Raw genomic sequence first — 15,837 nt, 5'->3', positions numbered from 1 at the left:
CATATATTGACGGACGGTCAGGGCCCCTCCCCGTCGCTATATTACGTACAGGGTACCCCTTGCCCATCAGGCTTCTACGGACAGGGCGTCCCATAGACCTTCATTGCGGACAGCGGACCCCTTGCCCGTCAGGCTTCTACGGACAGGGCGTCCCATAGACCTTCATTGCGGACAGCGGACCCCTTGACCGTCAGGCTTCTACGGGAAGGGCGTCCCATAGACCTTCATAATGCCTATTTTAAGGTTCATTTGGCCATTAAAATGCGTTTTGATGTCATTTTATGCGAGTAATGAGTTTTTATTTCTGATTATTTGTGCAGTACATGTACATGATGTTTAGTTTGCTAGTTATGACGAAGATTACTTCATGAATGCTAACGTTTTTTAGGTGGAAATGTGTTTTTTCACAGCAAAGTCACCCTCTGTACTTGGACTTATTGGGAGAATCTAAAGGCAGAAACATCCCAAATATTAATTTAGGTCTTATTGTAGACCTTTAGTGTTGCCGTCTGTGAGGAAAATACATGGGGCTCAGAGCCCTCGTATTTTTAAAATCTTTTTTTCCTTCTAATTCGTTATTCTTTTCAAAATAACACACTGTTATTTACTCACCAATAACACACAATTATCCTTGCTTTTATTTATTGGTTTAATTCCATAATCTCGGTCTTTTTTGGCGTCCGTCAGGAACTGAATTTCAAAATAAAAATAACCGGAAACAGACGTAGGCCTATAAGGGACATTTCGAGCATCATTGCGATTGTCAACATTTTTGAGTTTAGGATGGCCGAAGACACTACACTACCCATAATCCCCAGCTATCGTTTAGGACTACAGTCCCCGTGATTACTCTTCAAGCTCTGGGATTGGATGTTGGAGTGGCAGTGCGCCAAGGTTACGCCGAGCGTCAAACAGCTGTTTGAAATGGAACGAAACCACGCCAGACTATCCAAAACTGGAATCGAACGCCCCCCCAGAACTACACACTACACTATTGTGTTTCGCAAAATGTTCTATGGGACGTCTCTATGGAACGTTTTCGTTTTTCCCACAATTAGAAGTTGCCAGTATTAAACACATTGGTGTTATCAAATGTAAAACATATAATTAATAAATGGGTGAAAATCGCTTGTGTCCATAATGCGCAGCATTAATATATAGCGTTAATATATACCCACATGACAGCTCATTGATACTTTGTAATTCTACTCCACTACAATTCAGAGGTTAACCTGATTTTTATTCCACTACACTTATTTGAGTTACTTTGCAGATTCTGATGAATGATGTGAAATATAAACAACCCTTAAAGCAGACTTTAGTTACACCTGAGTAAAATTCAGGGAAGGTGATTGTCAAGTGCCAACAATCAGGAGAGATATTTGATAGTTGGTGCTTGAGAAGACTAAACATGTATCTGCAATTGACATGAATGGAAACGAGTAATAAAGTATATTAATTACTCGTTATTCTCTACTAATAGTTAATTAAAGACTATATATTATGGCTATTTTGCACATCCCTTTCAAGATTTCAAGATTTTAAAGGTTTATTGACATATCATATACACAACTACGGTGTAGTTATGCAATGAATGAAAAACTTGGGTCACAGGTTCCTCAACAGTGCATTACAAGACATCTATCAATATGTGTGTACCTCCACCATTAAACTGTCATATTCTGCACATTTCTTATTCTATCTACATACATAAGAGTATAATCCATATGTATAATATAAGTTAAAATAAGTGCTTCAACATAGTTAACATTGCAGGAAAGCAATATATTAGACGTTAAGTACTTTGTCAGGCTTAATATTTATCTGTAGATAGATACCCCCAAAGTTTTTTTCTTATTTCTTTATTTTTGTTATTTAATGTTTAAATAAAGGTTAATTCGTTTTTCTGTTTTGCACCTCCTCCTATTAATATCTTTGTACATCCTGCACTAAACTGTTTTATTGATGAGATCACTTATAGTATCTTCTTGATTTTTTATATTCTATATTTCTATCACAGACCTTCTACTTTCCCCTATGAAAGTATATGTACTCTTAATATTTTTTTAATCAAATATAACACATAAAAACAATAATTCAATAACGTGCTTTAACCACTAGGCGGTGCACACAAGGTACACACAGACACTTGTATGTACAACATCTGAAGATGTGTAGTTTTATTCATGCTTTCACATAATTTTACAGCATATTGCTATACTATTTCAGACTCAGTATTTACATTCAAAATTCAATCCAATTCAAATCAGTAATATCTTTAAAAACTACAAGTCCTTTTATATCAGCTGTGCACCGTTATGGTGTAAATATAACCTATCTATGAATTATATCAAATGTAAAAGTCAGCCGAATTAGTGTTGATACTGCAAGGAGACGTATTGTCTGAAGAGTAATTGAAGATGTTTTTTAATTGTTGATATATTTATGATCCACGTCAAGTATTCAGTTTCAGCGGCATTTCTTCAGTTTTTCCAAAGGTCTTCTCATCAGGGCTCTCTAAATAAAGAACTATGGCAGATCTGTAATATGTAATGCAGCCGAACCGTGTATTACAATGCCGTTATGTGATGACTTTCAAAGAGAAAAGCAAGAGCACTCGGAATTAAGTATTATTCTTTTAAAATGTTTTCCGGATTTCATATAATATAAACACCAAATCCCAGCATGCATTGCGGCTAAAACATCCAATCAGCGTAGCTGAGGATCTTGGGTAATCGCTCGAAATGCCTACGTCTGTTTCCGGTTATTTTTATTTTGAAATTCAGTTCCTGACGAACGCCAAAAAAGACCGAGATTATGGAATTAAACTAATAAATAAAAGCAAGGATAATTGTGTGTTATTGGTGAGTAAATCACAGTGTGTTATTTTGAAAAGAATAACAAATTAGAAGGAAAACATTATTTTAAAAATACGAGGCTCTGAGCCCCATTTATTTCCCTCACAGACGGCAACACTAAAGGTCTAAAATAAAGACCTAAATTAATATTTGGGATGTTCTTGCCTTTAGATTCTCCCAATAAGTCCAAGTACAGAGGGTGACTCTGCTGTGAAAAAACACATTTCCACCAAAAAAACGTTAGCATTCATGTGTACACATTCATGAAGTAATCTTCGTCAAACTAGAAAACTACACATCATGTACATGTACTGCAAAAATAATCAGAAATAAAACCATTACTCGATAAAATGACATCAAAACGCATTTTAATGGCCAAATGAACCTTAAAATAGGCATTTTCCACCGAGAATAACATGAAGGTCGGCTATCGTTGTTGATCACGTGGTCTATGAAGGTCTATGGGACGCCCTGCCCATAGAAGCCTGACGGTCAAGGGGTCCGCTGTCCGCAATGAAGGTCTATGGGACGCCCTGCCCGTAGAAGCCCGACGGTCAAGGGGTCCGCTTTCCGCAATGAAGGTCTATGGGACGCCCTGCCCGTAGAAGCCCGACGGTCAAGGGGTCCGCTGTCCGCAATGAAGGTCTATGGGACGCCCTGCCCGTAGAAGCCTGACGGGCAAGGGGTACCCTGTATGTAATATAGCGACAGGGAGGGGCCCTGACCGTCCGTCAATATGTGACGGGATGGGAGTGAGAACGTGTTGTGCGCACACACAACACGTTCTCACGTTCTCACAACACGTTCTCACTCCCACACACACACACACACACACACACACACACACACACACACACACACCACACACACACACACACACACACCACATAATGTATTGTACTGCTGTCTGCTTCTATAGTTAATTGATCATTTAGTTTATGTATGTTAAATGTTGCCCAAATGACTAAAAAAGCATATATTCACATATTAACAAGTTAAAGATCCTCTAATCCTATATTTTTTTAATGTTTGTAAAATGTGTCTTCTGACCGTGATGGAGGTCCTCACACAAATGAATCCTGTTTTAGTGAGCAGTGTGGGTCAAGTTGAAAGGCTGAACTGATTTTAGGAATGGTTATTTGTTATCTCCAAGGGTGCAGAGGTAAGTGTTACGGTGAGTGAAGCAAGCAGGGACCCAAATGCAGTATAACGCTGAAAAAAGTCTTTATTTCAAGGATACAATAAAAAATACTTGGAGCAAAACAGAACTCTCAACCGGTGAAACTCAGTCACAAACAAATAGACGAACCAACACTGACACACGACGAGACTAAATACAGGGAGGGGTAATCACAGAGGACGAGAAACAGCCGGGCAGGGGGAGGAGAACACACAAGGTGCGACAGGTGAACACAATGCATACAGACTAGACACACAGGGAAACTAACGACAGGCAGGGGGAAAACACAGGAAGAAAGACCAGACAATACACAAGAGGAAAATACCCAGAACGAGACATACAAAACTACAACGTGACAATCATAAAGAATCGCTGACAGTAAGCTGTACATCTTCTACTTGAACACTTTTTTAAATGCTGTTTTTGGCCCTGGTATACCCGTTCAGTCAGAAATTAACATAGTAATCTGGGGTGCGATAACATAGTAATATGGGTGCAATAAAAGGGTAATATGGGGTACCAACATACAATGTAATATGGGTGCAATAAAAGTGTAATGTGAGTGGAATAACAGTGTACATATGGCTGTAATAATAGTGTAACAACGGTGTACGTATGTGTAATATGGATGTAATAACAGTGTATGTAGAAAATAGCAAGCAATTAGTTGGTAATTTAAGGCTTAAGATGGACCACTACTTAGAATGAGGCATAACGGAGCCCGCCTCTGGAGGTACCAGCTATGGCTCGATCTAGCTGCCTCCTGAGGTGAAGTCGTCTCTCCCACCATTTCTTTTTCGGCTTTTTGGGAAGCATCTGAAGAAAAAAGTATGTATTATATCTTTGCTTTCTGATTTAAATGAATTGAATAGCAATCTGAATACAGCTAGCCAGTGAAAGTGTGGTCCAACATTTTCGTTTGTTATCAAACTCACAGAGTACTATCGGCTGTGCTTTTAAAAACTGTAAAGTTGAAAGACAGATGTCATCTTAAGGAAGATATCAGGGTGTTTAAACCCTAACCGAGGTGTTGGAAAAAAAAAATTGAATACAGGAAAACAATTGTGTCCTCCTGCTTATAATAGCATCAGATAAGAACACCACATATTTTCTTCTACTCCAAGAGATAGATGAAATATTTATTTTACACTCATGTCTGTGTTTAACACAACAGCTAGAACTGCAAGACTATCTAAGTTTAGCATACATTCTGGAACCAGCCACAACCTCAAGACCTAGACAAGCATCAGTACATTTAAAAATCAAATCAAAACTTCTCACACCCAAGTCATCGCATGCTGTTTCCAAATAAATTGTTTCTGTAAATGCTTATAAATGTCTTTAGATAAAAAAGCCCTGGTTTTGAAAAGGGGGGTAAGTAGGATAAAACCGCTAGCCCTAGCTATTATTTGAATTTTCCCCAAGACTTCAATACCATGCCTGTTTTTTGACGGAGATAAAACTGCAACATTAGCTTAACTTAGCATAAAGTCTGTAGCTGTTTACACCTACTCATGTTCAAACTAATATAATATCCTAAAATGTGAATTGAAAGTAGAGCAGTCATAACTGCAGCTGCCTTTTCTCTCTGATTCGCCCTCTGCTTCTTTTTGGAGCAACACCTTCTCCAGTTTGTCATGCTCACCATCTCTGCCACTCTGTTCTCCTTCTCCGTCAGCTCCGTCTGGTAGGTTTCTTCCAGGGCCTCGTGTTTACTGTCTGCGGCTCTCAATTGATCAATCAAGCTGGAGATGAGACCTCCTTTTGATTCAATATTCTCTTCCAGCTCTTTAAATCTCGCCTGCCACACTTCCTTCGATTCCCTTAATGTTGTGGCAGCTTCCTCCTCTGTGCCTCGGATCACCTCTCTCCAGTGATCCACAGTGGCAGAAATCCTTGCAGAACTCTCCTGTATCTGAATGCTGAACGTTCTGAAGAGATGTGAGTTTCTCTCTCTGCTTCTCTTCTGCTTTCCAAGAGCTCCTCCTTCAGATGGTGGATGTTTGAATGAGCATCCGACAGCTTCATCTTTAAGCTTGTCTTATATTTTTCAAAGTCCTCCTCCATCTCATTTAGCTTAGCCTCCATCTCCTCCTTCTCCATCTTGGCCTGGGTCTGAAGGCCCATTAGCTCCTCAAAGGCTTCAGAGGTGCTGTCATCCTTCATCGTCAGCTTGGCATTTTCTTCCTTCAGGTGGGTCGATGTGTGACTGAAGAACCGACAGCTCCGTCCTCAAGCATGTTCTTCTCTTTATCAAAGTCCTCCTCCATCTGATTTACCTTGGCCTCCATCTCTGTCTTGGCCTGGGTCTGAAGGCCCATTAGCTCCTCGAGGTTTTCAGAGGTGCTGTCATCCTTCATCGTCAGCTTAGCATATTCTTCCTTCAGGCGGTCGATGAGTGACTGAGCATCCGACAGCTCCGTCCTTAAGCTTGTCTTCTCCTTTTTAAAGTCCTCCTCCATCTCATTTATCTTGGCCTCCATCTCCTCCTTCTCCATCTTGGCCTGGGTTTGAAGGCCCATTAGCTCTTTGAAGGCTTCAGAAGTGCTGTCATCCTTCATCGTCAGCTTTGCATTTTCTTCGATCAGGTGGTCGATATGTGACTGAGCAACCAACAGCTCCGTCCCTAAGCTACTAATTTCTTCAAGCCGTTGGCAGCTCAGATCTGACCATGTTGTCTTCTCTTTATCAAAGTCCTCCTTCATCTGATTTATCTTGGCCTCCATCTCTGTCTTGAACAGGGTCTGAAGGCCCTTTAGCACCTTGAGGTTTTCAGATGTGCTGTCATTCTTCATCGTCAGCTTAGCATTGTCTTCCTTCAGGTGGTCGATGTGTGACTGAGCAACCGACAGCTCCGTTCTTAAGCTTATCTTTTCTTTTGTCAAGTCCTCCTCCACCTCATGTAACTTTGCCACCATCTCCTCCTTCTCCATCTTGGCCTGGGTCTGAAGGCCCTTTAGCTCCTCGAAGGCTTCAGAGGTGCTGTCATCCTTCATCGTCAGCTTGGCATTTTCTTCCTTCAGGTGGTCGATGTGTGACTGAAGAACCGACAGCTCCGTCCTCAAGCATGTCTTCTCTTTATCAAAGTCCTCCTCCATCTGATTTACCTTGGCCTCCATCTCTGTCTTGGCCTGGGTCTGAAGGCCCATTAGCTCCTCGAGGTTTTCAGAGGTGCTGTCATCCTTCATCGTCAGCTTAGCATATTCTTCCTTCAGGCGGTCGATGAGTGACTGAGCATCCGACAGCTCCGTCCTTAAGCTTGTCTTCTCCTTTTTAAAGTCCTCCTCCATCTCATTTATCTTGGCCTCCATCTCCTCCTTCTCCATCTTGGCCTGGGTTTGAAGGCCCATTAGCTCTTTGAAGGCTTCAGAAGTGCTGTCATCCTTCATCGTCAGCTTTGCATTTTCTTCGATCAGGTGGTCGATATGTGACTGAGCAACCAACAGCTCCGTCCCTAAGCTAACTAATTTCTTCAAGCCGTTGGCAGCTCAAGATCTGACCATGTTGTCTTCTCTTTATCAAAGTCCTCCTTCATCTGATTTATCTTGGCCTCCATCTCTGTCTTGAACAGGGTCTGAAGGCCCTTTAGCACCTCGAGGTTTTCAGATGTGCTGTCATTCTTCATCGTCAGCTTAGCATTGTCTTCCTTCAGGTGTCGATGTGTGACTGTAGCAACCGACAGCTCCGTTCTTAAGCTTATCTTTTCTTTTGTCAAGTCCTCCTCCACCTCATGTAACTTTGCCACCCATCTCCTCCTTCTCCATCTTGGCCTGGGTCTGAAGGCCCTTTAGCTCCTCGAAGGCTTCAGAGTGCTGTCATCCTTGATTGTCAGCTTAGCATTTTCTTCCTTCAGGTGGTCGATGTGTGACTGAGCATCCGACAGCTCCGTCCTCAAGCTCTTCTTCTCTTTGTTAAAGTCCTCCTCCATCTGATTAACATTGGCCTCCATCTCCGTCTTGGCCAGGGTCTGAAGACCCATTAGCTCTTTGAAGGCTTCAGAAGTGCTGTCATCCTTCATCGTCAGCTTAGCATTTTCTTCATTCAGGTGGTCGATGTGTGACTTAGCATCCGACAGCTCCGTCCCTAAGCTACTAATTTCTTCCAGCCGTTGGCTGCTCAGATCTGACCAAGTTGTCTTCTCTTTATTAAAGTCCTCCTCCATCTGATTTAACTTTGACACCATCTCCTCCTTCTCCATCTTGGCCAGGGTATGAAGGCCCATTAGCTCTTTGAGGGCTTCAGAGGTGCTGTCATCCTTCATCGTCAGCTTGGCATTTTCTTCCTTCAGGTGGTCGATGTGTGACTGAGCATCCAACAGCTCCGTCCCTAAGCTACTAATTTCTTCCAGCCATTGGCAGCTCAGATCCGACCATGTTGTCTTCTCTTTTTTAAAGTCCTCCTCCATCTCATTTATCTTGGCCTCCATTGCCTCCTTCTCCTCATTGGCCTGGGTCTGAAAGCCCATCAGCTCCTCCAAGGCTTCAGAGGTGCTGACTTGCTTCAGTGTCACCCTGGTATTTTCCTCTTTCAAGTATTGGTTGTGTGACTGAAAAACCGACAGCTCCGTTCCTAAGCTACTGATTTCTTCCAGCCTTTGGCAGCTCAGATCCGACCATCTTGTCTTTTCTTTTTTTAAGTCCTCCTCCATCTCATTGATATTTGCCTCCATCTTCTCCAACCTGGCCTGGGTCTGAAGGCCCATTAGGTCTTCGAGGGCTTTAGAGGTGCTGACTTGCTTCAGTGCCATCTTGGCCATTTCTTCCCTCAAGGCGACTTCCTCAAGGCTCTGCTTCTTGAGCTTCTCCTGAGCGTAGAGAAGAACTAGATCCAGAGGCTGCAGCAAGGATTTAGGAGACATGGCAAGATGTTCTCCATTGTTGTGACCCTGCACAACATCTGTATGTGCAGATGCAAACATCGGCGCATGCCACGAGCCAAAAAAGGGCTGAGAGCTTTGCTGTTTGGGAAAATTAACAATATGATCAGCAATAAATTGACATCATTTAAGCCAAGAAACATATGCACAGACTTTTAACATAATATTATATAACATTCACTTATAATATGTTCAAGACCCTTTAACGAACACTTTATCTGGGATTCACTTCATTGTTCAGAACATGGTAGGAGAAAAACCAAAAGACCAAAAGAAAATATAATTCTATGTTGTGTCCATATTATCATTCAACCTCTTTGTTCACACCATGTTAATGCAGCCCAGTGTTGTCTGTACGTATTGGGGATATCAACACCATCAGATTATTCAAGAAATTATGACTTTTGTGTGTCTGTAAAACAGTCGTCCGTTTGTCCGCGTGTGTTAGTTTACAGCTAATTTCCATCTGCAGTCCTTAATAACATAAGTGTATTGATTTACAGCTAAAAAGGTTACTGTAGGTTATGTTTTTTCAACAACAACAGACAGCAGTGGTCGTATGAATTGTAGTTGAAATATAGCCAGTGATGCATGAGGGTTGGGTATCGTTTGAATTTCCACGATTCCGATTCCGATTCCGATTCTACTTTTCGATTCCGGTTCTTAACGGTTCTCGATTCCGATTCTTTGAGGGGCAGGGTAAAAAAATGATACATGCTTCTTCCACCAAAAAAATTACATTTATTCGAGAAACTTTTACACAGGTTAGTTTAAAGTAATATTCACATTAATCAGTCTGTTTATATTCACTGCTATGTAACTTTAACCTGAGAACCCCTGAAGCTACAACAGTTCAACTTTTAAAAACAGTTCTTGTTGAGAAAAACAAGCATATCTGCCTTCTCAGGCATACCGGGAAGAAATGTTTATACATTTTGAAGTAAAATGCTTCAATCTGGTGCACACGCAGAATTACTAGAGACTAGATCTAGGGGGTACAACTCCAAACACCCATATGAAAAAGATCGGTTTACATTTGAATAATTAAATAACAAATAGCCTACATGTAATGCATTTTATTTTTGTTGTTCATTCATATCTTATTTTACTATTTTATTTATGCATATTTTTTTATCTCTCCAGTTTAAAACGATATGTCTGGTTTACTGTCCTATAGTATACATTGGAATGATTTCAAACCTGTTTTATCCCAATAATTATAAAGGAGTGCCTTGGAAATATGTGTTTACGTAAATTGTGATCAAGCCGTTTGAGACTCACTGAGATAACTTAGACTAAAGTGAACTATCTAAACACTGAGAGTCCTTTACCTCACTGAGCTGAAGTTATCAGCCTCTCAGTCTGACTGGAGAGGACTCTCCCTCCACATCATTGTAGAAACATCTTCTTCTTCCGTCAGAGCAGCTAGCACCAGATGCTAATAACAACAGCGCCGGTTCCAGTGCACCCTCGTGAGCTGCGGTTGCCAGATAAGCCAACATCCCCCATTTTCATCACTTGCAGCGCCCAACGTACAGGGCAAATGAAAAGTGTAACCGGGATGAAAAGGGTGTTACATTTACTTAATTATGAATGTTGTTACATCAAGGCCGAAAATTAGGATGAGCACCAACGGTCAAAACATTTATTTTTTCTCCCAGAGCTGTCAGCGCAGCGCCTCCACAGATCTGGCGCCCTAGGCGAACATTTATAATGCCAGTGCGACAGGCCGGCCCTGGTCTCAGGTTACACTGTAGGAAATGTAGATACAACGCTACATTTCCCGCCCCGCTGCAGTCATGCAGTAGGCTACGGAGAGCGGCGAGAAACATTTCCTCAGGAATCGAAAAGCGGAACCGAAATTCACATTTCTAAATGATACCGTTGGAATCGAAATGTTGGAACCGGTTCCGAACCGGAACCGGTTCTCGGTACCCAACCCTATGCATGATGTCAGATTTTGTGGACAGAAGATTAATCTTAATTTCCTCCCGATATAAAACAATACTTGGACAACTTCCTCCTTCCTTCCTTAGTTGTTAATTGATATCACATGTTCTTACCTGCAAGAGTCGCTCTCCATAGAAGGATTGGAAAGATATTACAGAGTGACTGTGTCTGACTGGCGTTCTGTCGGCCATCTCGGTTTTGAGATATTTATCCGTGAAAGGGTCAATATTAGAAGCGAATAAATATTGTATTCAGTAATGGGTTCCCACTTTTCCAGAAATCGGAGATAACAACTATGAGAGCAGGAATTTCAATATTTGTTTCTGTAAATAAACTCAAATGCTGACACAATTCAGCTCTCCACACAGACAGCGAGTAGACGCTTAAGGCTGACTAAAAAACTACAAATCGTTCCTCTTGTGTTAGAATCTCACTTTGCACCTAATGTAATGTAATGCACCTTGTCTGTCAACAGATGTGTGAACAACTGTTGCTTCCTACGTCTCTCAGTGTTCCTCTGCATTCTGAGACCAAAGCCAGGTGCCCTCTGTGACACTCTATGTTCTAGAACAGGTTCTAGAATCCCTGTCACGGAATTATGCAAATGAGGGAATGCCTGTGTTCCGTTAAACACCAGACAGCTGATAGTGATCAAGAGTTCCAAATCACTGACTACAAACTCTGACATTCAAAAAACTCAAAGCTAGCATTGCATTTATCGATTCATTCAAGTTCTGAATGCAACAAGGACATCAAGAAACTGTGATCCCTACTGTGTGAACTCTGATTCAACCATAAGTCACTAATCCGATAGTGTCTTCACACTGTACCTTGGACATTTATATTGAATTGAAAATGCTATTTCTTGCACACTTGATGTGAATGATATTCTATGATTAAATGTTGAGCTGTAAATTGGCGCTTCATAGTGTATATTTGACAGATAGTCTACAGATATATATATATCTTTCACTGTCAATATGCATATATTTTGAGTTACATTTTATGTTGTATTTTGAAAAGTGTATATTTACTGTTTATGTTTGTTTATACTCTTTTCATTTACACATTATGTGCAATACCTGTGTTGTTAGCCAAGAAGCAATTGTTCATCTGTAGTCCCTGGACAGATGTTTTAAGTCACGCTAAAAACAAATTAAATGTAAAGGTCCCATGTGAAGCTCTTCTGGTTATTACCCGTCCCCTTGTGTTATGAAGGTTGTTCTGCATGTAAACGGTCTGCAGAGTCACACACCCTCAAAGTGCACCCTGAACACAGAAAATACCTGTCTGTGCTGCCCCAGAACGCCTCATTGGAGATTTATCTTTGTCCATTGTTTTCTTACTGGGTACAGTGACGTGCCCATACTCAAATGGACCCATTGGTCCTAATTGACCAATCCGCGGACTTCCTCACACACACACACACTCAATCTTTTCTCAGCTGCAGCTCCGCCGATTTCTCCTCCCTTAGACGGCGGGATGCGGCGAGGCTGTGAGTCGGTGTGTGAGCACACACACAAACACCCAGCCAGGCTGCGGGTGTGTGTGTGTTCGGGCTGGGTTTAGCTGTGTCTCGCTGTCTCGCAGACGGCCACTGGGCTCATAGGGAGGGGGGGGGGGGGGGCAGGAGCTCCAACAGGCCGTTTAGGACAGAGAGTGAATACACAGACTATACAGAGATGCTGTGAGAAACCAATGCGATTTTGGAAAATGTCACAATGTAAATCTATTTTAGTAGACCTCAACAATGGAATTATGATCAGTAGAATTGGACATGACATGGGACCTTTAAAGTAACAAGTAAATACAATCAGTAAAAACATGCAACATACACTGTAAAAACAAACATACGTACATATTACATAGCAAGAAGAAAGCAGCAAGTTAAGGCAGAGGCATTACAGGCAGTGTGTTGGAAAGTGCAGTAGATTATTGCCAGTTAAACAGGACTGTCATTTGTAACCAAGTATTTTTTACAGTGGTATTGTACTTATATTTACCTGTTAATACTTCACCCACCACTGATAGTGCACACTGCATAATCACTCCAAGCATAGGAGGACATTACAATTAAAGACTACAGTTAAAACATATTTGTGTTGTTCTTAAACATAATAATAAATGAGCTGATGCTTTGGCACTGGTACCCCTCCTTCAACACTGTGATTACATATCACCGTTGGACATTACACACACACACTCCATGAAACTGTACATCAGACTCAAGCAGCTGAGAAAAGCAATATTATGTATTCCATGTATGTATTATTCCAGTAAAATAGTAGATGTACTGTATCATCTTTATTATTCATCTGTGTATTCTTGGCAATAAAAACATATTGTTAAATCAAAAGAAAGTCCCTCCTGATTGAAGTAATGTTGATCAGTATCTCCTGATGTGTCAGTAATATGCAGTTAGTGTCAGGACCTCGACACAAACTGATGAACCCAAATGCACGACCCAGAGACAAAGTCTTGAATGTAAAACATTTTAATTTTAATTTCACAGATCAGGTAATCCCTCTCAACAGAGTAGGTTCTGGAAATAACAAAAGCCGCTCACAAAGAGGAAAAGAAATAGGCATAACAAAAAGAGAACCTATCATGCAAAATGCACTTTTGTACGTCGTTTATAATACATGAATATAGAGGCTTCTCAATTCTTAAATTTCCCCTCCTCGACTCCCCTCCTCGAGACTTAGTCCCGCCCACAGGAGATGCGAGCGGAGGACCGAGGAGGGGAACCGAGGAGAGAGGAGGTGAAGCAGCAGACGTTTAAAGAAATGAGAACTCCTCTCCTCTGAGCGGTCATATTAAAGCGACGTCCGTTCATTATTACGTGGCAACAGCTGCATCAGCTGTCGAGTGTTTTGTCATATTTTATAATCTCTGCTGGATCAGCTGAACATTGTTCCCCCACATATTTACTTTGAATTCATTGAATACATACACACACACACCTACACACTGTACCACACACACCTACAGCTCCTAAAGCATAATCAGGCTACAGTCGTTGTGTATTTTATTATGTGAAGCACTAAATGGTCTTAGAAAAATATCGACTCTTTGTTTGTAGATATCTACTAAACTAAAGCAAATAAAGAGAGTAGGTCTGTTATTGCAACCCAGTCTCACAAAAAAACGTATAATAGCTACGTTGGTCCACAACGCAGGACGTAGTAGTTCTACGAAAACGCCTCTGAAAACGTAAAATGCCTACGTTTTTTTTCACCATTCATTCCAATGGCTGGCTTCTATGTCACGTGATCTTCAAATTTCTCTCTGCAGAAAAAGAAACATGGCCGACCTCCGTTTTATTCTCGGTGTAAAATGCCTATTTTAAGGTTAGTTAGGTCATTAAAATGCGTTTTGATGTCATTTCATGCGAGAAATATGAGTTGTTATTTAAGATTATGTGTGCAGTGGGTGTACATGATCTTTAGTTTGCTAGTTATTACCAAGATTACTTCAGGAAATTGTGTCCATTCAGTGTTACGAAGGTGGTTGCTAGGGACGCTGCTATCAGTGTATGCTCTGAAATTGTAATATTATAACGTCTTTGCCCTCATTTATTTATATTGCTGTTAGCGCACAACTCGAACGTAGCAGTTTAACAAAAATGCCTCAGGAAATTGTGTACATTTAACGTATTTTAAGTGTGGCCCGAGTGAGACCTTACGTGTATTGTTAGTGTTAGCATCTGGTGCTAGCTAGCTACGCTAACAGATAACGGATAAGGAGCTGTACATCCATGTTCGTAATGCGCAGGTATTTGTTGTGTACTTAATGGCAACGCTACAGGCCTGGCATTTCCTGTGAACCCGGAAGTCATAATAGTGTAATATTCCACAATAGGAGTCGAAAACAGGCCTCAAGTTCTTAGGTTTAATAGCTACTTTGGTAGCATACAGGTTCAGAGGTCACAGGTTACAGGTCGCAGGTTTAACGTCACACAACAGGGTCAACGTCACACACTCTCCAGCCCTCCCCCTCTGCTCCAACCACAATCAACCACAGGCCCGCACATCTATGCGGCCAGCATTACTGTGCAGCTCTGTGATTGGCAGAGAGACGGGCATGCTACAATACCGGTTTCAGCCTGTTTTAGGAAGTTCTTTAAATAGGCAGAAAGTCTCAGAAGCGACATTAGCAGTTCAATTGGAAAGTCGTCATATACATTCTGATTTGCACAATGAATCCACTGGAAGAAAATGACGCCATATTTCTTGCTGATGTGCTCTTGGATGACTGTGTGGTAAGTTTATTTTAAAGGTATCGCCGAAATGTGAACGCTCGAGTGAAGAGCTAACGTTAGCATTGGTTAGCACGTGTGAAACACTGATAACATTAGCTTCGTTCGACATTCTTCCATAATTTTTCGTACTCTTTAGCTATAAATAGCATGGCCTATAATGTAAGCACAGTTCTATATATTTTTTGACCGAAGGTAGTGTAGCGACCCGGGCCGTTTATACTGCAGAGCCACTATTTCAAGTATACTACGTCATAGAGTGGCGCAGAATGCTGGGCATTTAACACATAGATATATATAAACACTAGATGACTCACCCGCGCTGCTGGCCAATTGAGACCGACGTTGCCACTTGGCCGCCATCTTGCTACAGGCAGTTCTCTCATTCATAATATTATGGTTTACTATTTAAATAACCATAGCTTGCTCAATTTTCAACCAATTTTCAAACGGTTTGGTTTTTTATAAACATCAAAGATGTAGTTATGATACTGCATACTTATAATCATGGACTTTCATTTTGAAAATAACATTAATCAGATAAAGCAATAGCTATACACACACACACAAGGTATTTATATTAAATATTTGCCGGTGTATATATTTCCATTTATTTTATTATATTGTTAATATTTCAAATAAATTATAAAATTAAAATACATTTATATTTTATATATACAAATCGGTCTCATGTTACCACTCTGTAAGCCAAGAG

At 41.0% G+C, this 15,837-nt stretch overlaps 2 protein-coding genes across 2 annotated transcripts; both read right to left on the bottom strand.

Annotated features, from left to right (window-relative positions):
• Positions 1 to 6,157: 6,157 nt before the first annotated feature.
• On the bottom strand, positions 6,158 to 15,485 carry LOC117444725 (putative leucine-rich repeat-containing protein DDB_G0290503). Its single transcript, XM_071202776.1, has 3 exons — positions 15,435 to 15,485; positions 7,539 to 7,684; positions 6,158 to 7,497 (listed from the first exon to the last, which is right to left on the bottom strand). The coding sequence occupies exons 1-3, from the start codon at positions 15,483 to 15,485 to the stop codon at positions 6,228 to 6,230; spliced, it is 1,467 nt and encodes a 488-aa protein (XP_071058877.1). The 3' UTR covers positions 6,158 to 6,227.
• On the bottom strand, positions 7,744 to 11,368 carry LOC117444724 (kinesin heavy chain-like). Its single transcript, XM_034080148.2, has 2 exons — positions 10,978 to 11,368; positions 7,744 to 8,995 (listed from the first exon to the last, which is right to left on the bottom strand). Exons 1-2 carry the CDS (start codon positions 11,053 to 11,055, stop codon positions 7,826 to 7,828), a joined length of 1,248 nt encoding a protein of 415 aa, XP_033936039.1. The 5' UTR covers positions 11,056 to 11,368; the 3' UTR covers positions 7,744 to 7,825.
• Positions 15,486 to 15,837: the final 352 nt, after the last annotated feature.

Source organism: Pseudochaenichthys georgianus, unplaced genomic scaffold (genome assembly GCF_902827115.2).
Source record: "Pseudochaenichthys georgianus unplaced genomic scaffold, fPseGeo1.2 scaffold_907_arrow_ctg1, whole genome shotgun sequence".
NCBI classification, from domain to species: domain Eukaryota; kingdom Metazoa; phylum Chordata; class Actinopteri; order Perciformes; family Channichthyidae; genus Pseudochaenichthys; species Pseudochaenichthys georgianus.
Note: the sequence above shows the minus strand (reverse complement) of the source record. Positions and strands in the feature narration are given on the sequence as shown.